A 27,288-nucleotide genomic window follows, 5' to 3' on the forward strand; every position below is an offset into this window, starting at 1 on the left:
GTAGGTATCCAAAAGGAATGAAATCAGGATCTCAAAGAGATACCTTCACTCCCGCATGCACTGCAGCATTATTCACAAAAGCAAAAACATGGAAATAACCCAAATGTTCATAAATGGATAATAGACAAAGAAAATGTGATATATATGTATATATATATATAGAGAGAGAGAGAGAGACACACACATACATGCACACACACACACACACACCACCACCACCATGGAATAATATTCAGCCTTTAAAAAGAAGGAAATCCTACCATTTGGGACGACATGGATGGACCCTGCGTGGTAAACGATCGTATGTTAGTGATCGTAAGCACCTTGGCCACAGACGGTCACATTGTCCGTGGTCCTGAGCTCATGAGATCATGGAAATTGTTCAGCCTTCATTTCACAGACAAGGAAGCTGGAAGCTTGAGGAATTAAGGGACTTGCCTCAGAGCTCCTGAGAGCCAGGAGCAGTCAGACATAAAGTACAGGTTTTTCAACTCCAAGTCCAATGTTTTTTTTTTTGGTTTTTTTTTTGCGGTACACGGGCCTCTCACTGTTGTGGCCTCTCCCGTTGAGGAGCACAGGCTCCGGACGCACAGGCTCAGCGGCCATGGCTCACGGGCCCAGCCGCTCAGCGTCATGTGGGATCTTCCCGGACCGGGGCACGAACCCGTGTCCCCTGCATCGGCAGGTGGACTCTCAACCACTGCACCACCAGGGAAGCCCCCAATGTTTTTGATTAATAAAATACTCTTCTTAAACCTACATCACAGTGGACTGGACTAGAGATTGAATTAAAAGGGAAGAAAAGCCCACTTGTCAAACTTGCATCTCTTTATTAAAACAGTTGAATGGAAACAGAATTAATTATTAAAAGACTGAGTCATTTCCAGAGGAAGAATGTAAAGCATTTATCAGTAGATCTCAAATCCTTTCCTGTTCATTTGGCAAGGCAAATGCCATCACAACCTTCCAGAGAGAAAAGAATACCCAGTCAGAAGAGAAACTAGATGAGTGCCTTCTATCCATCCTCCAAGATCAGACGTGCCCTTCGCTCCAGTGCAATTTCAAACAAATGATGGTCAAGGATGTTTTACGTCTTCAGCTGTAACAGTCGCTGTGATTTCATCCATCTTCTGAACCACAGCTTCAGATAAAAGTTGCTTTCTGTAGACATTCTCTATTACCTCTCTCCCTCCCTCCCCTCCCCGCCCCACACACACAGTCTGCTCCTCTACCTGCAATAAACACCAATTTGTCTGGAAACTCTGCTATAAGCAGCTCATTTCCAATGTTCTTTCTCTATCAAGTTATATAGAGGTTGGAAAAGAGGTAAGAAATTTATAAATTATATAAGTTAAATAAATTATGTTGTATGTTATATGAGTTAAATGTATATGTTTAAAATTATATATAATGTAAACATATAAAATATATAAATTATTTTCAAAGCTAAATATATACATAAGTTTCAGAAGTTAAATAAGCCTTATTCAATGAACAGCTCAACCTCATGCGTTCCTTCTGCAGATGTGCTTTAAAAAATTGTAAAAATAACTAAAATACAGCAAAAGCAAGAAAGAGAAAGGAAAGCCAAAGAGAAAGCCCAGAAAACTCACAACCGGGGAGGGTCGGGAGATTGGTCATTAAGAGACAAGCCGAGAATGTTGGAGGATCGGAAAGAGAGAAGTTCAGTGGTAAACTTAAAAAAAAATTTTTTTTTAATTTGCTAGAAGAAAGGAAGCCTGCTTGGAAGGAAAGTAGTGCTATCTGATGACCCAGTTAGAGACTGGAAGCTGTGCATTTTTTAATTGTGTGACTCATTCTTTGGGGCCAAAACAGAAATCAAGTGAGGAAAAAATTTCCAGAGAAAAATCTGTCTGTAAACAGGGTGGCGGGTGGTCAGGGGAGGGTGGATTGGTGAAGGGGAGAGTCAATGACATGAAATGGGACCGTTTAGTATGAACTTTTGTAACTGATAAATCTCTTTCTCAGAATAGCTTACTGTCATCCCAGCCAACTTCACTGCAGAACCAAGAAGGAATTACAGTGAGAATGTGTGGTCCGGAAGTCAAAGAAGCTGGGTCTGGAAGGAAGCACCTTTTTAAGTGAACTCCTGGATTATCTCAAGCAGGGAAATCAACAAATCCAGTAACACACACCATTGCGGAATCTCAGAAGTTCATTTTCTAATGGTTTGTTTAGAGGAAGATTTTCAGTTTTTGACTATTTGTAAAGCCTTAAAAGCAAATAACCAGGTATAATCTATGAAGAAGGCAAACAAGACAGCTGTGATGTTAACAAATGGTTACAGACAAGTGGAAAGAGAAACATATGCACACTTTCTCTAAGTTCCCAATGTATTTAGTCAAGGATATAGAACTTAATGGAAGTAAGGTGACCAGGCCCAGGAGCAGAGGTCGTGTCTCCTGTCCCTGTGGTCTAAGGGGTGCACTGCTGTGAGTGGCCCTCTCTGCATGGATAGTGTCCTCCCAGAGCTGAGAAGGGAGCCCCATTCTTGCTTTGCCTTTTATACCTAGACTTTCACAAACATTCTGGAAAATGCCACACTTATAATCTCTTAAGGGAATATTTATAAACATCAAGGTCTCTTCATTCTTAACCCAAACTTACCATCAACAAGGCTCCATTCCTTCGGGGAGGGGACGAAAGTCTAAACAGTATCAGTTGTTATTGTCTCTCCCAGCCTTCCAGGGCCCAGAAAGCTTGTCTCTTCTCAACAGTATAGATGAAGACACAGAAACAAGAGATTGCTACTTAGCGCAGGTACCAGAGAGATGAGAAGGAAAGAGCCTGAGAACCACCAGAAGTTGTCCTGGTAAGAGCTGCCATGCCAAAGACACGGGCTCTAACATAACAGAACACGGCAGAGGACAGAAGAGCAGCAAAGGATGACAATGGGTACACCTGACCACTATAACCCGTCTTATTTGGCTCCCAAGGTCACATGTACCTTCTCAGTCTTTTTCTGGGTCACATTATCTAAGATTCCTCTTCCATCCTTTTACTCATCGACACCGATTAGAATAAGCAGCATCCCCCGCCCACTGCTTCTATGCATCATTGGGCATTTGGGCAAACAATTTGCCAAAAGGATGCAATATGTAAAAGACTGAACTCAAATAGAATTAGGGAAGCTGGGTTTGATGGGTCAGCGCCTGTCAAATTTTAATGCACATACAAATCCCATGGGGATCTTGTTAACATTTAGGCTCTGATTCAGCAGATGAGAGGGGTGGGATCTGAGAACCTGCATTTCTAGCAGGCTCCCAGATGGTGCCCATTCTGCTGGTCCATGGGCCACACATTTAGCTGCAAGGACCCAGTCCACTCAAATAAGAGACCCAAAGGGGCAAAGGATCCCATCTAAGGTTACACCGTTAGTAAGTATCGTGCTTGGACTTGAACTCAGTTCCTGTGACTCCCAAGTCCAGTGGGACTGCTCCATGTGAAAAGTATGCTATCTCCCCAAACTTGGCTGTGTCTCTCTGACATGGGTTATATGGTGGTTAAAATTAAATCAGTCCTATCACCCTGAAAGATCATCTCCAAAAGTCAAGTTAAAACGTTATTTTCAATTACAAAACCTAAAACCCAGGCCTCCTGTTTTCTCATTTTTCAACGTTCTTATTAACATCTGTCAGTCAATGGAGACATTTTTTAAAAGAACCAGATCTTTCTGAAAGCTGATATTTAAGCTCCCCTGACCTATGATTCATGCTGGATCAAAAAAGAAGAGAAATATTAATATATGAACATCTAGTGAGAAATTCTGGACACCTAATCTTCAGTCTCTGTAATGAAAACAGAAATGAGATTCAAAGTAGAGTCTCCAGAGAAGAGAAGAGTAACGTCTCCATGCTGCACTTGTGTGGACCCGTAAGCCAAGTAATTAGCCTGATAATAAACAGAACATCCAGCCTCTCATTTCCCATCACAGCTGAGGGTCATTCCTCTCCTGGACCATAGGGAGGATCCCTGATTCACAATCAGTGCTTCTTGAACTGCTGATTCTTCAGGTCTCTCTCTCGCTTTCAATCTGTCAAGCTGGGAACTCACAAAATGAACCTGATGAATTGAAAAATAAGCAGAAAGACAAAAAGGGAGAGAAGAAGTGAGGAGAGGAATCTCCCGCCTGCTAGAGGCCCCGTTCCAAAGTCTAATGTCTGAGTAAGCATGGGTCTTACCAGGCAACCCCCAAAGGTCAGGGATCATGGAGAATTCCTCGGTCTGGGAGCAAAGTTAGGAGATACACAGAGCGTTTCTTTCCCTCCCCCTGGCAAGGAGCAACAAACTCTGACACACAGGCACCTCGCAACTCAAATGAGCGCTTTCTGCAAATAAGCCACCAAGTTCCACATCGGGAAGCAAGGCAAGAAGCCACGCTAAGAAAGTTTTCCCACACAGCTCTGCCAGCGGGTTTCATTCCTCAGCTACATCACCCCAAGCTTCAGCTGAGTTCAAGAACAAGAGGGCAGAAACGGCTGCATTTTTTGATTGTATGTTAGGAACCAGCAGGGCTTTCCATCTGGGCCGAGAACTCAACAGCACTCGAGGGAGTGACATGGTATAAAGTGTATCCCTCTCATTAGAGGCACCATCATAAAGCAGAGACTTTTAAATGTCACTTATCTCATTTGTAGCATTCACATGGCAAAACGCAGACAACACTTAAGTCTTACATTTTTGGACATCGGAACCTAACAAAATTTAAACTGTTAAAATTATCGGAACAGCCCATCCTAGCAAAAACTGATACCTTGCTGGTTAGAAGCTGGAAAACGATTCCAAAGTTCCATACTGTCCTGCATCCGAAGATTGAATTTCTTTTCAGAGTATCCCTTCCATTTGTTCTGGTGACAAAGATTAAAATTCTATTCCCTTCAGTGTGAAGTTGGCTAAGCAAAGAAAGAAAAGGATGCCTTCAAACATGACTCTTGGGTATATATTTCAGCAGAAATGTTTCACTGCAGTTTCGGGCATCTGTATGGGAGCAGTGTTTTTTCTCTACACATATTTATAGAAACTGAGCCTTTATGTATCAATAATTGTTTCTTCTTGAGAAGACCCCCTCCCTTGTGTTCCAGCTCAAGCAGGTGTTCACTAGAGATCGGTAGCAAAGACCCCCGAGTTTCAGGAAATAGACCAGACTTGTTCTTCACCTTGAAGCAAAAGGGAGATTGGGAAAGGCACTCGGTCAGGACTTGCAGCTCAGTGGAAAAGGATCTGTTATTAATGCACACACACCCCATCTCTCCACACTGTTATTTTAAACTGAATACCTTAGGCTTTGGGGAACACACTGGCCGTGGATTGTTGTGTTCTCCTGTGATTGTCGCTTGGGGTCCACAGAGCCAAGTCCTATGGGAAAGGGGCTCCAGGGCTACCGCAGCAGCACACATTCGTGCAAATTGCAAGAGGGGGCAATGGCAGGGGAGGCAGATGACATTTTAACAGATGCCCCCTCCAGACAGATGAATTTTAAAAGGCACCGCATCTAAGTAGACAAAGTACAATCCTTGTACTCTTTGAGCACAAGGATTATAAAAATACCCCTTTTCCTCCTGGAGCCCGGACATGGTTCGGCTGGCAGAGCCTGAGATGGATTTCAGCCCCAACTGGTCCCCTGGATGGGGTACCTCTGTAGGGTTTGTAACGCAAAAACTGCCTGGTGGGACGCAGCACATTTAGGTTAGGCATCCCTCTGAAGAAAGTAGATATTCCTTGAAAGGAACTCCTGGAAAGGAGAACTAGAAACAAAGATGGGCCTCAAGCTAGGGAAATTTCCTCCTTTCCCAGCAGCCTCATGATTGGACCCAGGCCTCGGGAGAGAACTATGTTTAGGTGCATCCCTTACCCTGGAGATTGCTGTAGGGTGATTCTTGCTACACAGTGAAAGCCCAAGTGCTTGGTTAGGGATGCTCTTGAAGTTCAGCCTAGGCTCTAAGCACAGCCAAGGTGAGTAGCAGTTTTAGGTTATTATTTGTGTTGTACTTCTCTTCCTTTGACATGCAAACCTTCAAAGAAATCTTGCTGAAAATTATAGTTTGGACTCTGATGTGTTTTACAGAACAAAGAAAAGGCCTGAATGAGATGCAGAAGAGGATAGCAAAGTTGATTGCGGTGTCCCCTTGCCAAAGTCAACATGATGGCGGCAGTCACCATGCTTGTAGAGTGATAGACCCAGGAGGATCTTGTAGCAGAGGTAACATCACCCAGCCATGATGGGGAGCCAGCACCCTGGGAACCCATCAGAAGTGGCTCAGGGAACATTTAAGCAGACTGCATTCTGGAGTTCAATAGATGGCATTCAAGCCATTGCTTGGGTAGCTGAGGAATTATAATCTCATTGTGAAGCCACAGACTGGGAGGGTCTACAGAAACTTGGAGCAGTATAAAGGCTAAATACTGAAATAAGCACATCCATTCAACCACTATTTACTGAGTGTTTATTATGAAACATAGCTTAACATGTGCAAACAAGACAGGGTGAGAGGAAGAAAAGTTAAGCAAAAAAGAGAAGAAAGTATCAGGTATTGTAGGTTTTTTAAAAAATAAAATAGGCAATGCGATAGAATACCGGAGGAGTGTAGACTTTGTGTAGTCAGGGAATACCACAAGCTGGGACCTGAAAGACAGAAGAAGAAGAAGGAGCAGCTATGTAGAAATCCGAGGGAAGAGTGTTGTAGGCAGAAGAAACCGTCCATGCAAAGACAATGAAGCCAGAGTGTGCCTGATACTTTGAAAAACAGAGAGAAGGTCAGTGTGGCTAGAGGACTCTGCAGGAGGGCAACATGGTGGGAGAGGGGTGCAGGGAGGTGGGCCCCCCAGATCAGAGGGAGCTTTGGAAGCCAGGGCAAGTTATTTGGATTTTCTTGAGGGAGGGAGGACCAAGCATCGTGGACTTAAAACCAGTAGGAGATTTTAAGCAGAAGAATGCACTGCTCTATAAATGTGTTTAGAAATCCAGTCTTGTCACTCTGCGAGTAATAGCTTGTAGGGAGTTAAGGGAAGAAGCAGAGGAGCCGCTTGGGAGGTCAATGCAATGTTCCAGAGGAGAGAGAATGGTGACTAGGACTAGGGCACGGTTTCTCAGCCTCGGAACAATTGACGTTTTGGACCATGTAATCCTTTGTTGTGGGGCTGTTCTGTGCATTACAGGAAGTTTACTAGCATCCTTGGCCTCACTAGATGCCAGCCGCAATCCTCCCCTCCCCCAGTGGTGACAACCCAAAATGTCTCCAGACATTGCTAAATGTCACTTGGCGGGCACAACCAGCCCTGCTGAGAATTTCTGGACTAGGGGGTTAGCTGTGGAAGTGACAAGAGTGGTAAATTCTGAATATATTGATATTTTGAAGGAAGAGCTGATAGGACTTGCTGATAAGAATAGATAGAGAGTGTGAGAAAAAGAGATGAGTCAATGATAGAATAATTCCATGGGTTTTTGACCTGGGCAACAGGGAAAATGGAGTTACCATGTACAGCAATGGGGAAGAATGTGGGAGCAGGGAATTGAGGGTGTCGCTTTGAACATCTTAAATTTGAGATTCCTGTTAGGCATGTGGAAATGGCAGATAGACTGTTGAAGTTCCAAGAAATGTCAGAGTTAGATATACAAATGTAGTAGTTAGTCACATACATATACAGAGATAGAGATAGAGGATATAGATGATAGATAGACAAATAATTCGATGATTAGATTGATAGATATAATGAAGATACATAGATAGAGAGAGAGAGAGATAGACAGATAGATTGCAAAGGGCATGTTGGAATGAAAACAGTCACTAAAAAGAAGGTTCTTGCCACAACTTTCCAGATACGTTGCACATTTAAAAGCTTGTAAAAAGGCAGTCAAATTAAAAGGGCACTGAAGTCCTTCAGACTGAAAAGAAATCATAGATCATAGTACTGAGGAATAGAAACTTATGTTACACCAGGACACTCTTCTCCAAGCATGCCCTAAATCGATGAGCCAAGTCTCATCTATGAATAAAATGTGGTCATCCCACCAGCCCCCGTCTTTCCGTGATGGGGAGACAGTGAGGCTCAGCACAGAAGAAATTGCTATCATTCTACCAGACTAATTTAGAATCAGGAAACTTTCCAAAACAGAATATTTCAAGAATTAATATGACCGAAGAAACCAGGGGAACAAATTTGCAAAAATGCTTCACTATTTTTTTTTCCCAAATAAATTATCTGACCCAGAGGGGAAAAAAAGGCAACTGTTGGGGTCTATTTAAGAGACTCATTCTCTAACCACACTAACTACCCTATGGGTGGGGTAGGTCTGATGCCCCACAAGGACAGCCCACCCAATGGGTGATATTATAAGGGTGATGGGCTGGAAGATTTCCTGTGAGAAATGCCATCAGAGTGGAATTTAGAATTCCTCCCCAGAAGGCTGTATAACTCTCACCCTGGGAAAGAGGGAGGACCAAGCATCGTGGACCTTTTAGTTCCACCAGTCAACCTAGATAGGTCTCATGTGCAGAATTGGAAGAGACCTACCATGTTCATGGATTAGAAGACTAATGTAGTAAATGTCAATTTCCCCAAATTAATATATAGGTTTAATATAATTCCTGTCAAAAAAAATCTCAGCAATTTTTTATTGTCAGATGATTCAAAAATTTATATGGAAAGGAAAAGAAGTTAGAATTACTAAAACAATTCTGAAAAAGAAGAAAAAAATGGGAGCGATCAGTCTACTTGATTTCAATACTGATTTTAAAGCAATAGTAATGAAGCCATAGGAATGAAAATTCTATTGGTAGACTAGAACATAAAACTCAGAAACTCATGGAAATATGTCCAACTGATTTTTGACAAGTGCAGAAGCAATTCAATAGAGGGAAGGTAGCCTTTTAAAATATGGTGCTAGAGCAATCAGACATCCATAGGCAAAAAAAGAGAAGAAAAAGGAGGAAGGAAGGAAGGATGGAAGGGAGGGAGGGAGGGAGGGAAGGAGAGAGGAAGAAAGGGAATGAACCTTTACCTAAGTCTCACACTTCAAACAAAAATTAACTCAAAATGATCATGAACTTAAATATAAAATGGAAACATAAGGAGAGAATGGAGGCAGGAAGGAAATGAGTGTGCCTAAAAGGACAACACGAGTGATTGTTTTGATGGTAATGTTGGACATCTTGACTGTATCAATGTCAGATCCTGTCTATGATATTATATAGTAATTTTGCAAGATGTTACCACTGGGGGGGAAGGGGACCTGTATAGGTTCTCACAACGGCATATGAAACCACAACTATCTCAACATAAAAAGTTTAACTCTAAAAAAAACTAAAAATAACACCTTTTCAAAATTTTAATCCATAGTATTTTTTTACTGACTCAAGTACGCAGTCTAGATAGTGCGTGCCTAGCCCACGCCCTTTGGTGGAAGTGGGGTACTCCATGAAGAGGCAGAACCCCAGCCCTGTATCACACGTAAGTGTGGAGTCTAACACCTTGCGCTATCCTCCCAGTCCAGAAATCTAAACTGAAATACGAATGGCAAACTAGCCTGCAACACATCCTGTAGGGCCCTTGATAACAGCAAATCCAGCACCATCCCAGGGTTCTCACAGGTAACAACTCCCACTGCGGATGAATTCCGAATCTAATTGATTAAAGAATACAGTTTCTCTATCAAAGAACATAGACTAAAACAAATCAACTAAACTGTTCAGAAGAAACAAATTCCATAACTTCAAAGTTTATACAACTGTTGAGGGGAAAAGATGGTGAAAATGGTGAAGACGACAGAGAGAAAGTTGCTGAGCCAACTTTCAGATGGGGACTGACCCGGTCTGAAAGCAGCTTCCAAGAGGATGGGTACCAGAGCCGTGTGAGAGGATATTAACTGGAGGAAGGAGGTCATCCCACATCTTGTCATGGGTGACCTTTCTTGGGTCTTCAGTTTGTAACCATCTGAGTCTTCTCCAAGGGAGACTAGATGAACCTCAAATTATAGAAAACTCCAAGAGAACACAGCCTCCAACATTAGGACGAGCCCATCTGAAGCAAAGAATATGCCAGCCCTGAGCCATACGAACAAGAAGCAAATGTCCTGCTCCACACAAGAGGGTTTCCTGCCTCAGAAAGCCTTCCCCAAAGCCACGTCTGTCCCTAAGAGTGCTGGAAGGCTTAGAGGCAGCATATCCTAAGCCTGCCATCCTGTGAATCTGAGTGTGGGGTCGTCCCTGGGTGAAAAGGAAAACAAATATCCTGGAGATCAGGCCCCAGACAACTGGCCAGGAGAAATCAGACGCAAGTCCAACCACTACCTTCTGACTAGAACCACTGTAGAGGAGCACTGTGAAATGATGGCACATTAGCAAATGAGCTTGAAGCCAGCCAACTTGTGTGCTCACAAAAGAAACTCATTTGGCTTTCGGTGCCTTTTTTATAATCATCCATTAATTGTCCAATTATGTGTGAAAAGATCCAAAATAATCCCAGTGGACTGGTTCTCCTGGAAAAACATCATTCAGTGATTTAGATCTAAAACTTTCCATCATCTTGGCCACCACATAAGTCTATTAGTTCACATTCGTTTCTTTGTGCCCCTGTGCTTAGCATGAATCTGAAATCTGAATCTGAAAATGGCCACATGGTGGATCTTGCAGCTGTCTGGGGCCATTAGAAATTGCAAAGCTCCCAGTATTCTATTCCCAAGCCTGGAATAATGCTAAACAGTATGCAATTTCCCTTAGAGAAAACAAGATGGAAGTAGGGAGAAATTGAGGGCAATGGTCCTCAACCCTGGCTGCATGCTAGAATCACCTGGGGTGAGCGGCTACTTTAGAGCAATATTGGCTAATACTGCTAATTAATACCCACTCGCACTAATCCAGTGATTGGCAACACCTAATGCACATCGGAATCTCCTAGAGAGCTTTTAAAAATACTGATGCCTGGGCTCCACCCCCACTGACCAGTCAAATCAGAGCATCTGGAAGATGGGGTTGTGGCATGGGTACCTTTTTAAAGCTCCTTAGGTACTACTATACAGCACAGGGAATAACTATTCAGTAACTTGTAATAACCTATAATGAAAAGTAATCTGAAATATATATATACACATATATATATATAACTGAATCACTTTGCCGTACACCTGAAATTAACACAGTATTGTAAATCAACTATATTTCAATTAAAAAAAAAAAGCCTTAGTTCATCTAATGTTCAGCCTGGGTTAAGAATGACTGCCCTACATATACCCTGAGAAAACCAAAATTCAAAAAGAGTCATGTACCAAAATGTTCATTGCAGCTCTATTTACAATAGCCCGGAGATGGAAACCTAAGCGCCCATCATCAGATGAATGGATAAAGAAGATGTGGCACATATACACAATGGAATATTACTCAGCCTTAAAAAGAAATGAAATTGAGCTATTTGTAATGAGATGGATAGACCTAGAGTCTGTCATACAGAGTGAAGTAAGTCAGAAAGAAAAAGACAAATACCGTATGCTAACACATATATATGGAATTTAAGGGAAAAAAAATGTCATGAAGAACCTAGGGGTAAGACAGGAATAAAGATGCAGACCTACTAGAGAACGGACTTGAGGATATGGGGAGGGGGAAGGGTGAGTTTTGACAGGGCGAGAGAGAGTCATGGACATATACACACTAACAAACGTAGTAAGGTAGATAGCTAGGGGGAAGCAGCCGCAAGGCACAGGGATATTAGCTCGGTGCTTTGTGACAGCCTGGAGGGGTGGGATGGGGAGAGTGGGAGGGAGGGAGACGCGAGAGGGAAAACATATGGGAACATATGTATATGTATAGCTGATTCACTTTGTTATAAAGCAGAAACTAACACACCATTGTAAAGCAATTATACCCCAATAAAGATGTTTTTAAAAAAAATTAAAAAAAAAATAAAAAAAAGAATGACTGCCCTAGTCCAGGCCTTTAGGGAGCATCAGAATCTCCTGAAGAGGTCATTAAATCAAAGGTTTCAAAGAAAGCAGTTAACAGACACCAAAAGTAGATTTGAGGCTCCCACGGAGGAGGGGAGATGGGAGGATTGGAGAGTGACTGCTAAGGGGTTTCTTTGGGGGCTAATGAGAATGTTCTAAAATCTATTGTGGTGATGGCTGCAGAACCCTGTGAATAAATTTAAAGCCATTGGATTGTATACTTTAAGTGGGTAAATTGTACGTATGTGAATTACATCTCAGTAAAGCTGTTAAAACACACTCACATAGGTTTCTGCCCACCCCCAGAGATTCTGATGCACTGGTTCTGAAGTGGAGCCCATGAATCTGCCTTTTTAATGAAATCCCAGGTGATGTTGATTCTGTGAAGTCACAGATCAAACTGCTCTAGGCCACAGAAAGGCAATGGCATTTAAACTTTCTAGGATTTTATGAGCACGATAACAGTTTATGAATGGTTAATGGTTAATGACTATATGTGGGTTCCCCCATCAGTGTTCTCTGGAGCAGTGTGGCTTTTGCATGTTTGTTTTGTGGATCACTTCACTCCTATGTGCCTGTCCTTCTAGAACAAGGGCTCTTTCTTCTGTTACCCTAGTCGTAGAGGATCAGGTGACACTGATGCTTCCAGGGTTGTCTCATAGAAATGAAAGCAGAAATTGCAAAGGGAAAATGTCATATGAACCCAGAGGAAACCCAGAGGATTAGGACCACGGAGCCAGGAGATATCCCCTGGTTCAACCAAGCACTGTATGAGACCCTGGGAGAAGAAGAAAAGAATAGGGCATCTTTTTTTATTTTGTGTCATTTATGAAATGATAAATAGCTACATATGAAAATCTAGATTTACCAAAAAAAGGCAAAGCAAGACTTTCCACTTATCGTACAAAACGATTCATCCCCAGAGGTCCTTCAAAATATTGAACTTTCTTGGTACCTTTACACTGATGTACAATGTTTTACATTAATTTTCCCACAGTTTTCAAGCAAAGCCAAACTAGACAGGTGCAGGATAAACAGACTCTTAAATTATGAAGAGCAGGATTCTCATCAAACTGGCAGTAAGGATGGGAGGATTTGAGATGAGCACTTCCTCTAGGAATATGAATGCCACTAGCGGGGTTGCCCGGCAAAACAACCCCGGTCAGGCTTCCCTGGTGGCGCAGTGGTTAAGAATCCACCTGCCAACACAGGGGACACGGGTTTGAACCCTGGTCCAGGAAGATCCCACATGCCGCAGAGCAGCTAAGCCAAGGCGCCACAACTACTGAGCCTGTGCTCTAGAGCCCGCGAGCCACAACTACTGAGCCCATGTGCCCCAACTACTGAAGCCCACATGCCTAGAGCCCGTGCCTCACAACAAAAGAAGCCACCGCAATGAGAAGCCCAAGCACCGCCACGAAGAGGAGCCCCCGCTCGTCACAACTAGAGAAAACCCGCGTGCAGCAACAAAGACCCAACGCAGCCAAAAATAAACAAACAAATAAATTAATTAATAAATTTATATATATAAAAAAAAAGCCCAGGTACAGGTGCCAAGGCCGATGCCCAAGTCTCTGCCACAACTGTCCCCAGGACTCCGGAGGCTTTCCGCCCGCAGTCAGTCCCTAAGTACCCTTGGTTAGCGCTGCCCCCTACTCCAGCATGACCAGACCTCAACATAAGTCCTAGGCATTGTTCGCCATGCAGCTGCCAGTGGGGCTGTCACTGTTGTCGCTGCTAGAAGTAAGGGGGAACAAAGGGACCACTTTTTTTTTAAGGTTTAAATTTTGAAAAACAAGCTTGGTCACATTTTGAGAGGCAGCACAGAACAGTTGAAAGACTCGGGCTCAAATCAACAAGAGCACAGTAAAGATATTCAACATCTCCAAACTGCGTCATCTGTTAAAACATAGCTAAACTGGTGGCGGGGTGGGGGGCATTGCAGAGAGGACAATGTGCATAAATCACGTAATAGGCCACAGATTCCAGGGTCTGGCATGTCAGAAATATTAATAATAGCGGCCAATATTCATTATCTATTATTTACTAAACACTCTTCTAAGATTTATATATATATGAATTCATTTAATTCTCACAGTACTCTATTACAGGGGTCAGCAAACTTTTTCTGCAAAGACCAGATGGCAAATATCTGGGGCCTCGTGGCCCCATACAGTCTCTATCCTGACCACTCAGCTCTGCTGTTGCAGCTCAAAAGCAGCCGTAGACAATATAAACACATGGGCATATCTGTGTTTCAATAAAGTTTTATTTATAGAAACAAGAGGTGGTCCAGATTTGGCCTGTGGGCTGTAGTTTGCCAATCCCTGCTCTGTGAGTTGGGTGCTATCATTATCTCCATTTTACAGAGGAGAAAACGGAGGCACAAAGGAATCAACTGACAGCCCAAGGGCCCACGTGAGATCTGATTATAAACTACCCACAGTCAACAATTAGATCATAGCAGCTGCTGCCATCACCATCCCATCTGTAAGTCTCGCACTCAGGAGGGGCTGGCCAGCCAGTCAGTCACCAGCACGCTCAGAGCTGCCTCGGAGGTTGAAGACCCAACTCCAATCCCCTCCTCTCCTTGCCCTGATATTCCTGGTTGAAGTTCTTCCTGGACCCTCAATGTCCTTATTCCCCGTACCACCCAGACTGATTTTAATTTTATGCATTATCTCCCCAGCCTGTTTGGAAGCCCGGACCATGCACACCACAAGTGCTCAATTCCTATGTGCTAAATGCATCTACGAACCCACTGGCAGTGGGTGTGCAGGCCACGAGAGTCAGGGACTGAGGGCAGAGAAGTAAGGGGACTCACCAGTCCATGGCAGGCACTGAGGGCTGCAGTCCCAACCCTGGTGCCTTGCTGCAGAACTGTGCCCCTGAGATGGCAGGGGGGACCCGAGGAAGCCTCCATCTTCACATGGGAGAGGTTCCCATATCTCCTCTCCACGATGTAGCTTTTGGAAAGTAATCCCTGATTGACCGTCAAGTTAAAAAACAGGTCCTTCTCCTCATGGGAAATTCTATAGTACACCCGGTCCTCTGGGCCATCCAAATCTCTCTTCCTCCTGCTGCTGGTGACAGGATGGTGCAAGCCATAAGATAGAAAATGTCCGCTTGCGTCGACTTGGACAGGAGCCACCACGTGGTATTCTGGCAGGGCCTTGACAAAATGCTCTGGAAAAAAAGGAGACGCAGAATAAGCCTAAGAGATCCCTGCTGAGTCTGTGGCAAGACAAATACACCTTGTTTGGAACTTAGATTTTACCCTGTTGATTGCAAAATCCCACTGTTGAAGTGTAGAGATCGTTTCCACCATACAAACACCATCAATATCAAATTCCCCGAACAACACAAATTTACCTGGGGCTGTCTCGTAGATGACAGGTGGCTCTCTCTGAGCTGACACCAAGACATAGCTCTGGATGTCAGATGTTTTACTGGAGACAAACTAAGACAAGAATTAACTCATGAGGAATATGGTTAGGAAAGGGGCAAGATCATTATGACAAACAGGAACATTTCAGGTCTAGAGTTCATTAATACAAATCACAGGGCTTCACATAAGGAGCGTAAATGCCTCTGGAATTTCCAGTTAAGTCATGTTGGAGGACAACTGCAAAAGCACAGCGAACCCATCATGTACACTCTGACAAACCTTGCACGGTTACAGCACAAGTGTTCTGTAATGTAGCAATGAGTACTTAAAAGAACGTGGGTGTTTCTTTTTTATTTTTATAAAATATACAACATAAAATGGTAAGGGAATGTATTAGGATCAGAGGCATGGGGTCAAAATAGGAAAATTGCCACTTTAGAAATGCAAGACACGCACACTTCTTCCTTCCTTCCACACACGAGAACACAGACACCTTTTGACTTCCTCAAATTGAAATCTCCACCACTGCCTCTTCATTCTCCTGTTTGAGAATAACAAGGAATCTAACTAGTAAGGAGTAAGCATCAGGCTCTGGATTACAGACTACTTAAAGCAAACCATTAACCACTTACGCAGATAAACGAATCTTTTGCTTCAGGCAGGGAAGGAAGGAAAGAAGAAAACAAAAGGGGAAGGAGAGGGAGAAGGAGAGAGAAAGAGGAAAAAAATTCTACTTTTTTCTACTTTTCTATTTCCACCTCCCAGCTGTACCTCTTGCACTTTGTAACTTGCGTTACTTTGTTCAAGTTACCTCCCCAACTACAATGTCTTTCACACTCTCTATCAAAATCTTATGTTTAACATAATCTTATGCTTATTTTTTAAAGTCCCAACTCAAATTCTCCCTCTTCTTTCTCCTAATGTCCTTGCTTAAAGTTCTTTCTCCCTCCCCTGAACCCCCATGTTCTTACTTTCTGTAGCTCCCAGAACAGCCCAATTTTACAAAGCCTTTTGTTTATTATATTATTTATTCCCAAACCCTTTAGAGGCCAGAATCTTGCACATCACAGGTACCCAATTCATTTGTGTGGATGTAGCAGTGAACACATGTGTAGCTGGCTAAACAAAAGAACTGGACTTGATAGGCTACAATTACAAAAGAGTTATTTTCCAGACAACTGCCTTCAAACACACTTGTCGTTCATCTGTGCCTTGGATGAAATATAGGACAGACAACATCAAAAAACAACCCAGTTAAAAAAACGGGCAGAGGACCTGAACAGACATTTTTCCAAAGGAGTCATACAGATGGCCAACAGGCACATTAAAAGATGCTCAACATCACTAATCATTGGGGAAATGCAAATCAAAACTATAATGAGATATCACCTCACACCTGTCAGAATGGCTACCATTAAAAAGACAACAAATAACAACTGTTGGCAAGGATGTAGAGAAAAGGCAACCCTGGTACACTGTTGGGGGGAATGTAAGTTGCTGCAGACCCTATGGGAAACAGTATGGCAGTTCCTCAAAAAACTAAAAATAGAACTACCATATGATCCAGCAATTCCACTTCTCGGTATTTCTCCAAAGAAAACAAAAGCACTAATTCGAAAACATATATGCACCCCAATGTTCATAGCAGCATTATCTACAACAGCCAAGATATGGAAGCAACTTAAGTGTCTATCAATAGATGAATGGATAAGGAAGATGTGACATATACATACAATGGAATATTACTCAGCCATAAAATATTACTAGGCATAAAAAAGAATGAAATCTCACATTTGTGACAACATGGATGAACCTAGAAGGTATAATACTAAGTGAAATAAGAGAAAGATAAATACCCTATGATCTCACTTATATATGGTATCTAAAAAACAAAACAAATGAACAAACATAACAAAACAGAACAGACTCATAGATACAGAGAATAAACAGGTGGTTGCCAAAGGGGAAGGGGTAGGGGGATGAGTGAAATAGATGAGGGAGATTAAGAGGTACAAACTTCCAGTTACCAAATGAGTTATGGGGATGAAATATACAGTGTGGGGAATATAGTCAATAATATTGTCATGGTGAAACCTTCAAGATGACAGAGGAGTAAGACATGGAAATCACCTTCCTTCCTACAAATACATCTACATGTGGAACAACTCCTACAGAACACCTACTGAACGCTGGCAGAAGACCTCAGACTTCCCAAAAGGCAAGAAACTCCCCACATACCTGGGTAGGGCAAAAGAAAAAACAGACAAAAGAATTGGGACGGGACCTGCACTTCTGGGAAGGAGCTGTGAAAGAGGAAAAGTTTCCACACGCTAGGAAGCCCCTTCGAGGGCGGAGACAGTGGGGGTGGCAGAGGGAGGAAGCTTCAGAGCCACGGAGGACAGCGCAACAATGGGGGTGCAGAGGGCAAAGTGGAGAGATTCCCGCACAGAGGATCGGTGCTGACCAGAAGTCACCAGCCCGAGAGGCTTGTCTGCTCACCCGCCGGCATGGGCGGGGGCTGGGAGCTGAGGCTTGGGCTTCGGAGGCCAGATCCCAGAGAGAGGACTGGGGTTGGCTGTGTGAACACAGCCTGAAGGGGCTAGTGCGCCACGGCTAGCTGGGAGGAAGTCCGGGAAAAAGTCTGGAGCTGCTGAAGAGGCAACAGACCATTGTTTTAGGGTGCGCGAGGAGAGGGGATTCAGAGCACCGCCTAAACAAGCTCCAGAGGCTGGTGCGATCTGTGGCTATCAGCGCAGACCCCAGAGACAGGCATGAAACGCTAAGGCTGCTGCTGAAGCCACCAAGAAGCCTGTGTGCAAGCATAGGTCACTGTCCGCACCTCCCCTCCTGGGAGCCTGTGCAGCCCGCCACTGCCAGGGTCCCGTGATGCAGGGAAAACCTCCCAGGGAGAACACATGGCACACTTCAGGCTGTTGCAATGTCATGCTAGTCTCTGCTGCCACAGGCTCACCCCACATCTGTACCCTTCCCTCCCCCGGGCCTGAGTGAGCCAGAGCCCCCTAATCAGCTGCTTCGTTAACCCCATCCTGTCTGGTAGAAGAACAGATGCCCTCAGGTAATCTCCACAGTCAACTTGATGCACGCGGCATCTGTGGAATACCTGAATAGACAATGAAACATCCCAAAATTGAGGAGGTGGACTTTGGGAGCAACTGTAGACTTGGCGTTTGCTTTCTGCATCAAATTTGTTTCTGGATTTATGTTTCACTTAGTTTAGTATTTAGAGCTTATTATCATTGGTAGGTTTGTTTATTGATTAGGTTGCTCTCTTCCTTTTTTCTTTTTTAGTATAGATATATAATTTTTCCCCTTTTTCTCTTTTTCTGACTGTGTATGTGTAAGTTTCTTGGTGTGATTTTGTCTGTATAGCTTTGCTTTTACCATTTGTCCTAGGGTTCTGTCTGTCCTTTTGTTTTTTTAAATATAGTTTCTATTGCTTATTATCTATGGTGGATTTGTTTTTTTTTTGGTTTGGTGTTCTGTTCATTCTTTACTTTTTTCTGTTTATTACTTTAAAAATATTTTTTTAATTTTTAATAATTAAAAAATTTTTATTATAATTATTTCATTTTATTTTTTTCTTTCTTTATTTTCTTCTCACTTTTTTTCTGAGCCGTATGGCTGACAAAGTGTTGGTGTTCCAGCCGAGTGTCAAGCCTGTGCCCCTGATGTGGGAGAGCTGAGTTGCAGACATTGGTCAACCAGAGACCTCCTGGATCCATGTAACATCAAACAGAAAAAGCTCTCCCAGACATGTCTATCTCAATGCTAAGATCCACCTCCACTCAACAACCAGCAAGCTACAGTGCTGGACACCCTAGCTAGACATGACAAACAACTAGCAAGACAGGAACACAACACCACCCATTAGCAGAAAGGCTGCCTAAAATCATAATAAGGTCACAGACACCCCAAAACACCACCGAATGTGGTCCTGCAAGAAAGACAATATCCAGCCTCATCCACCAGAGCACAGCCACCAGTCCCCTCCAACAGGAAGCCTATGCAACCCACTGAACCAACCTTACCCCCTGCGGCAGACACCAAAAACAACGGGAGCTATGAACCTGCAGCCTGTGAAAAGGAGACCCCAAACACAGTAAGTTAAGCAAAATGAGAAAACAGAGAAATATGCAGCAGATGAAGGAACAAGGTAAAAAGCCACCAGAACAAACAAATGAAGAGGAAATAGGTAGTCTACCTGAAAAGGACTTCAGAGTAATGGTAGTAAAGATGATCCAAAATCTGGGAAACAGAATGGAGAAAACACAAGAAACGTTTAACAAGGACCTAGAAAACTAAAGAGCAAACAAACAATGATGAAGAACACAACAAATGAAATTAAAAATTCTCTAGAAGGAATCAATAGCAGAATAACTGAGGCAGAAGAACGGATAAGTGACCTGGAAGATAAAAGAGTGGAAATAACTACCGCAGAGCAGATTAAAGAAAAAAGAATGAAAAGAATTGAGGACAGTCTCAGAGACCTCTGGGACAACATTAAACACAACAATATTCGAATTATAGGGGTCCCAGAAGACGAAGAGAAAAAGAAAGGGACTGAGAAAATATCTGAAGAGATTATAGTTGAAAACTTCCTTAATATGGGAAAGGAAATACTCAACCAAGTCCAGAAAGTGCAGAGAATCCCATACAGGATAAATCCAAGGAGAAGCATGCCAGGACACATATTAATTAAACTATCAAAAATTAAATACAAAGAAAAAATATTAAAAGCAGCAAGGGAAAAACAACAAATACCATACAACAGAATCCCCATAAGGTTAACAGCTTATGTTTCACCAGAAACTCTGCAAGCCAGAAGGGAGTGAAAGGACATATTTAAAGTAGTGAAAGGGAAAAACTACAACCAAGATTACTCTACCCAGAAAGGATCTCATTCAGATATGACAGAGAAAGTAAAATCTTTACAGACAAGCAAAAGTGAGAATTCAGCACCACCAAACCAGCTTAACAACAAAAGCTAAAGGAACCTCTCTAGGCAGGAAACACAAGAGAAGGAAAAGACCTACAATAACAAATCCAAAACAATTAAGAAAATGGTAATAGGAACATACATACTGATAACTACCTTAAATGTAAATGGATTAAATGCTCCAACCAAAAGACATAGACTGGCTGAATGGATACAAAAACAAGACCCATATATATGCTGTCTGCAAGAGACCCACTTCAGACTTAGGGACACATACAGACTGAAAGTGAGGGGATGGAAAAAAGTTATGCCATGCAAATGCAAGTCAAAAGAAAGCTGGACTAGCAAGTCTCCTATCAGACAAAATAGACTTTAAAAGAAAGACTATTGCAAGAGACAAAGAAGGACACTACATAATGATCACGGGATCAATCCAAGAAGAAGATATGACAATTGGAAATATTTATGCACCCACAAAAGGAGCACCTCAACATATAAGGCAAATGCTAAGAGCCATAAAAAGGGAAATAGACAGTAACACAAGAATAGTTGGGGACTCTAACACCCCACTTTCAGCAATGGACAGATCATCCAAAATGAAAATAAATAAGGATACACAAGCTCTAAATGATATATGAAACAAGATGGACTTAATTGATATGTATAGAACATTCCATCCAAAAACAAGAGAATACACTTTCTTGTCAAGTGCTCATGCAGCATTCTCCAGGATAGATCATACCTTGGGTCACAAATCAAGCCTTGGTAAATTTAAGAAAATTGAAATCGTCTCAAGTATCTTTTCTGACCACAACGCTATAAGACTAGATATCAATTACAGGAAAAAAATCTATAAAAAATACAAACACACGGAGGCTAAACAATATGCTACTTAATAACCAAGAAATCACTGAAGAAATCAAAGAGGAAATCAAAAAATACCTAGAAATGAATGACAATGAAAACACAATGACACAAAACCTATGCGATGCAGCAAAAGCAGTTCTAAGAGGGAAGTTTATAGCAATACAATCCTACTTCAAGAAGCAAGAAACAGTTCAAATAAACAACTTAACCTTACACCTAAAGCAATTAGAGAAAAAAGAACAAAAACCCCCCAAAGTTAGCAGAAGGAAAGAAATCATAAAGAGCAGATCAGAAATAAATGAAAAAGAAATGAAGGAAACAATAGCAAAGATCAATAAAACTAAAAGCTGGTTCTTTAAGAAGATAAAGAAAATTGATAAACGATTAGCCAGACTCATCAAGAAAAAAACAGAGAAGACTCAATTTAATAGAAGTAGAAATGAAAAAGGAGAAGTAATAATGGACACTGAAGAAATAAAAAGGATCATGAGAGATTACTACAAGCAACTATATGCCAATAAAATGGACAACCTGGAAGAAATGGACAAATTCTTAGAAAAGTACAACCTTCCAAGACTGAACAAGGAACAAATAGCAAATATAAACAGACCAACCACAAAAACACTGAAATTGAGACTGTGATTAAAATCTTCCAACAAACAAAAGCCCAGGACAGATAGCTTCACAGGCAAATTCTATCAAACATTTAGAGAAGAGCTAACACCAATCCTTCTCAAACTCTTCCAAATTACAGCAGAGGGAGGAACACTCCCAATCTCATTCTATGAGACCACCATCACCCTGATACCCAAACCAGACAAAGATGTCACAAAAAAAGAAAACTACAGGTCAATATCACTGATGAACATAGATGCAAAATCCTCAACAAAATACTAACAAACAGAATTCAACAGCACATCAAAAGGATCATACACCATGATCAAGTTGGATTTATCCCAGGAAGGCAAGGATGCTTCAGTATACACAAATCAATCAACATGATACATCATATTAACAAATTGAAGGATAAAAACCATATGATCTTCTCAATAGATGCAGAAAAACCTTTTGACCAAATTCAACACCCATTTATGCTAAAAACCCTCTAGAAAGTAGGCATAGAGGGAACTTACCTCAACATAACAAAGGCCATATATGACAAACCCATAGCCAACATCATTCTCAATGGTGAAAAAATGAAACCATTTCCTCTAAGATCAGGAACAAGACAAGGTTGCCCACTCTCACCACTATTATTCAACATAGTTTTGGAGGTTTTAGCCATAGCAATCAGAGAAGAAAAAGAAATGAAAGGAATCCAAATCAGAAAAGAAGAAGTAAAGCTGTCACTGTTTGCAGATGACATGATACTATATGTAAAGAATCCTAAAGATGCTACCAGAAAACTACTAGATCTAATCAATGAATTTGGCAAAGTAGCAGGATACAAAACTAATGCACAGAAATCTCTTTCATTCCTATACACTAACGATGAAAAATCTGAAAGAGAAATTAAGGAAACACTCCCATTTACCACTTCAACAAAAAGAATAAAATACCTAGGAATAAACCTATGTAAGGAGACAAAAGACCTGTATGCAGAAAACTATAAGACACTGATGTAAGAAATTAAAGATGATAAAAACAGATGGAGAGATATACCATGTTCTTGGATTGGAAGAATCAACATTGTGAAAATGACTATACTACCCAAAGCAATCTATGAATTCAATGCAATCACTATCAAGCTACCAATGGCATTTTTCACAGAAGTAGAACAAAAAATTTCACAATTTTTATGGAAACACAGAGGGTCCCAAATAGCCAAGGCAACTTTGAGAAAGAAAAACGGAGTTAGAGGAATCAGGCTCCCAGACTCAGACTATACTACAAATCTACAGTGATCAAAACAGTATGATATTGCCACAAAAACAGAAATATAGATCAATGGAACAGGATAGAAAGCCCAGAGATAAACCCACACACATGCGGTCACCTTATCTTTGATAATGGAGGCAAGAATATACAATGGAGAAAAGACAGCCTCTTCAATAAGTGGTGCTCGGAAAACTGAACAGCTACATGTAAAAGAATGAAATTAGAACACTCCCTAACACCATACACAAAAGTAAACTCAAAATGGATTAAAGACCTAAATGTAAGGCCAGAGACTATAAAACTCTTAGAGGAAAACATAGGCAGAACACTCTCTAACATAAATCACAGCAAGATCTTTTTTGACCCACCTCCTAGAGAAATGGAAATAAAAACAAAAATAAACAAATGGGACCTAATGAAACTTAAAAGTTTTTGTACAGCAAAGGAAACCATAAACAAGATGAAAAGACAACCCTCAGAATGGGAGAAAACTATTTGCCAATGAAGCAACTGACAAAGGATTAATCTCCAAAATTTACAGGCAGCCCATGCAGCTCAATATGAAGGAAAAAAACAATGCAATCCAAAAATGGGCAGAAGACATAAATAGACATTTCTCCAAAGAAGATATACGGATTGCCAAGAAACACATGAAAGGATGCTCAACATCACTAATCATTAGAGAAATGCAAATCAAAACTACAATGAGGTATCACCTCACACTGGTCAAAATGGCCATCATCAAAAAATCTACAAACAGTAAGTGCTGGAGAGGGTGTGGAGAAAAGGGAACCCTCTTGCACTGTTGGTGGGAATGTAAATTGATACAGCCACTATGGAGAACAGTATGGAGGTTCCTTAAGAAACTAAAAATAGAACTAGCATATGACCCAGCAATCCCACTACTGGGCATATACCCTGAGAAAACCATAATTCAAAAAGAGTCACGTACCACAATGTTCATTTCAGCTCTCTTTGCAATAGCCAGGACATGAATGCAACCAAAGTGTCCATTGACAGATGAATGGATAAAGATGTGGCACATATATGCGATGGAATATTACTCAGCCATAAAAAAGAAATGAAATTGAGTTTTTTGTAGTGAGATGGATGGACCTAGTGTCTGTCATACAGAGTGAAGTAAGTCAGAAAGAGAAAAACAAATACCGTATGCTAATACATATATATGGAAAACAAAAAAAAAAAAGGTTTTGAAGAACCTAGGAGCAGGACAGCAATAAAGATGCAGACGTAGAGAATGGACTTGAGGACACAGGGAGGGGGAATGGTAAGCTGGGACAAAGTGAGAGAGTGGCATATACATATACATACTACCAGATGTAAAATAGATAGCTAGTGGGAAGCAGCTGCACAGCACATGGAGATCAGCTCAGTGCTTTGTGACCACCTAGCGGGGTGGGATAGGGAGGTTGGGAGGGAGTTGCAAGAGGGAGGAGATATGGGGATATATGTATACATACAGATCATTCACTTTGTTATAAAGCAGAAACTGACACCATTGTAAAGCAATTATATTCCAAAAAAGGTTCTAAAAAAAAAAAGATATAGAATGGCTGAATGGATAGAAACAATGAATAAATAAATAAATAAACAAATAAATAAAGAGAAAATTTAAAATACCTTGAGACAAATAAAAATGGGAATACAATAAACCAAAAATCTATGGGATGCAGCAAACACCATTCTAAGAAGGAAATTTCTAGTAATACAGTCCTACCTCAAGAAACAAGAAAAAATCTCAAATAAATTATCTAACTTTGCACCTAAAGAAACTAGAGAAAGAAGAACAAATGAAGCCCAAAGTTAGTAGTAGAAATAAAGTAATAAAGATCAGAGAGGAGATAAATGAAATAAAGACTAAAAAGACAATACAAAGAACAATGAAACTAAGAGCTAGTTCTTTGAAAAGACAAAAATGACAACCATTTTGCTAGACTTGCTAAGAGAAGAGTCATAGCTCAAATAAATAAAATTAGAAAAGAAAGAGGGGAAATTACAACTGATATCAAGGAAATACAAAGTAACATAAGACTATTATAAACAATTTAACAACAACAAATTGCATAACCTGGAAGAAGTGGATACATTCCTAGAAATACACAATCTTCTAAGACTGAATCATGAAGAAATTTTTTAAAATACTGATTGATTATTTGGAAGGAGGTTGAGTCAGAAAAAAATAAAACTCCCACAAAAAAAAAAAAAAAGTCCAGGTGAGTTCTACCGAACATTTAAAGAATTAATAATTACACTTCTCAAACTATTTTATAAAACTGAAGAAGAGGGAATGCTCTCAAACTCATTTTACAAATCCGGCATTACCCTAATACCAATCCTAGACCAAGAGACCACACACATTCATACACACACCAATAACACAGATGAACATAAATGCAAAAATCCAAAACAAAATATTAACAAGCTGAATTTAACAATACATTAAAAGGATCATACACCATGATCAAAGGGGATTTATTCCAGCAATGCAAGCATGGTCAACATCTTCAAATCCATCAACATGATACAGCACACTAACAAAATAAAAGACAAAAATCACATGCTTGTATTAATAGATGCAGAAAAAACATCTGACAAAATTCAACATCTGTTTGTGATAAAAACTCTCAACAGAGTGGGCGTAGACTAAACATACCTCAGTATAACCTAGGCCATATATGACATACTCAATGGTAAAAAGCTGAAAGTTTTTCTTCTAAGATCAGGAACAAGAAAAGACTGCTCACTCATAGGACTTTCATTTGACGTATTTTGGAGTTCCTAGCTAGAACAATTAGGCAGAAAAAAATAAGTAAAATTTATCCAAATTTTTTGGGAAAACAAAAAATTAAAAGTAGAAATACCATATGATCCAGCATTTCTGGTTATTTATCTGAAAAAAAACAAAAACTCTAATCAAAAAGATATACGCACCTTATGTTCATTGTGGCGTTATTTACAATAGCCAAGATATGAAAAAAAAAACAACTGTGTCAATCAGTAGATAAATGGATAAGAAAGATATGGCATATATATATATATACACACACACACACACATACACAGAAAAATACTACTCAGCATTAAAAAAGAATATAATCTTGCCATTTGAGACACTAATGGACCTTGAGGATATTATGCTCAGTGAAATAAGCCAGACAGGTAAAGGCAAATACTGTATGATTTCACTTATATGTGGAATCTAAAAGACACAACAACTGAAAAAATAGACATAAAACTGAATTCATAGATCTACCAAACAGATCGGTGGTTGCCAGATGGGAGGAGACTTGTGGGGTTGGGCAAAATGGGTGAAGGGGATCTAGAGCTATAAACTTCTCATTATAAAATAAGTATGTCATAGGGATGTAATGTACACTATGGTTACTATAGTCAATAATACTCTAGTGCAAATTTAAATGTTGTTCTCATTATAAGAAAAACAATCTTTAACATTTTATGGTGACAAATGTTAACTAAACATTGTGGTGATAATTTTCACTGTATACAAATATTGAATCATTATATTGTACACCTGAGTGGAATGTCATATATCAATTATACCTCAATTTAAAAAAATTTGCATAAAGTGGCGCCATACTCTATCTAGTGTCTTGGTGAGGTGATAAAAGAGAAACAGACATGTGAAGCGTGCAATCACTAAGTTTAAAAGTCCTATCTTTTAAGGAAGCCTATTTGCTCTAAAATGCTGGGGGTGGGGCTTCCCTGGTGGCGCAGCGGTTAAGAATCCGCCTGCCAATGCAGGGGACACGGGTTCAAGCCCTGGTCCGGGAAGATCCCACATGCCACGGAGCAACTAAGCCCATGCACCACAACTACCGAGCCTGCGCTCTAGAGCCCACGAACCACAACTACTGAGCCCATGTGCCACAACTACTGAAGCCCACGTGCCTAGAGCCCGTGCTCCGCAACAAGAGAAGCCACCGCAATGAGAAGCTCGCGCACCGCAACAAAGAGCAGCCCCTGCTCACCACAACTAGAGAAAGCCCACGCACAGCAACAAAGACCCAACACAGCCAAAAATAAATAAGTTTTAAAAAATAAATAAATAAATAAATAAAATAAAATACTGGGGGCGGAGGTGGGAGTGAGGGGGGATTATAGATGAAACAAAAGTAGCCATAATTTGTAATTATTGAAGTGTTGGGTAATGGGAGTTTATTATATTATTTTCTTTAGTGCACATTTGAAAATTTCTGTGAT

At 41.0% G+C, this 27,288-nt stretch overlaps 1 protein-coding gene across 2 annotated transcripts in view; it reads right to left on the reverse strand.

Annotated features, from left to right (window-relative positions):
• Positions 1-27,288, reverse strand: part of ADAMTS12 (ADAM metallopeptidase with thrombospondin type 1 motif 12) — a 373,547-nt gene that overhangs the window by 336,689 nt on the left and 9,570 nt on the right. For both annotated transcript variants that reach the window (XM_024755783.1, XM_024755782.1), the window contains exon 2: positions 14,781-15,142. In XM_024755783.1, the coding sequence (XP_024611551.1) occupies positions 14,781-15,142 (362 nt within the window). The remainder of the gene's footprint in view (positions 1-14,780; positions 15,143-27,288) is intronic.

This window comes from Neophocaena asiaeorientalis, unplaced genomic scaffold (assembly GCF_003031525.2).
Source record: "Neophocaena asiaeorientalis asiaeorientalis breed wild unplaced genomic scaffold, Neophocaena_asiaeorientalis_V1.1 scaffold93, whole genome shotgun sequence".
NCBI classification, from domain to species: domain Eukaryota; kingdom Metazoa; phylum Chordata; class Mammalia; order Artiodactyla; family Phocoenidae; genus Neophocaena; species Neophocaena asiaeorientalis.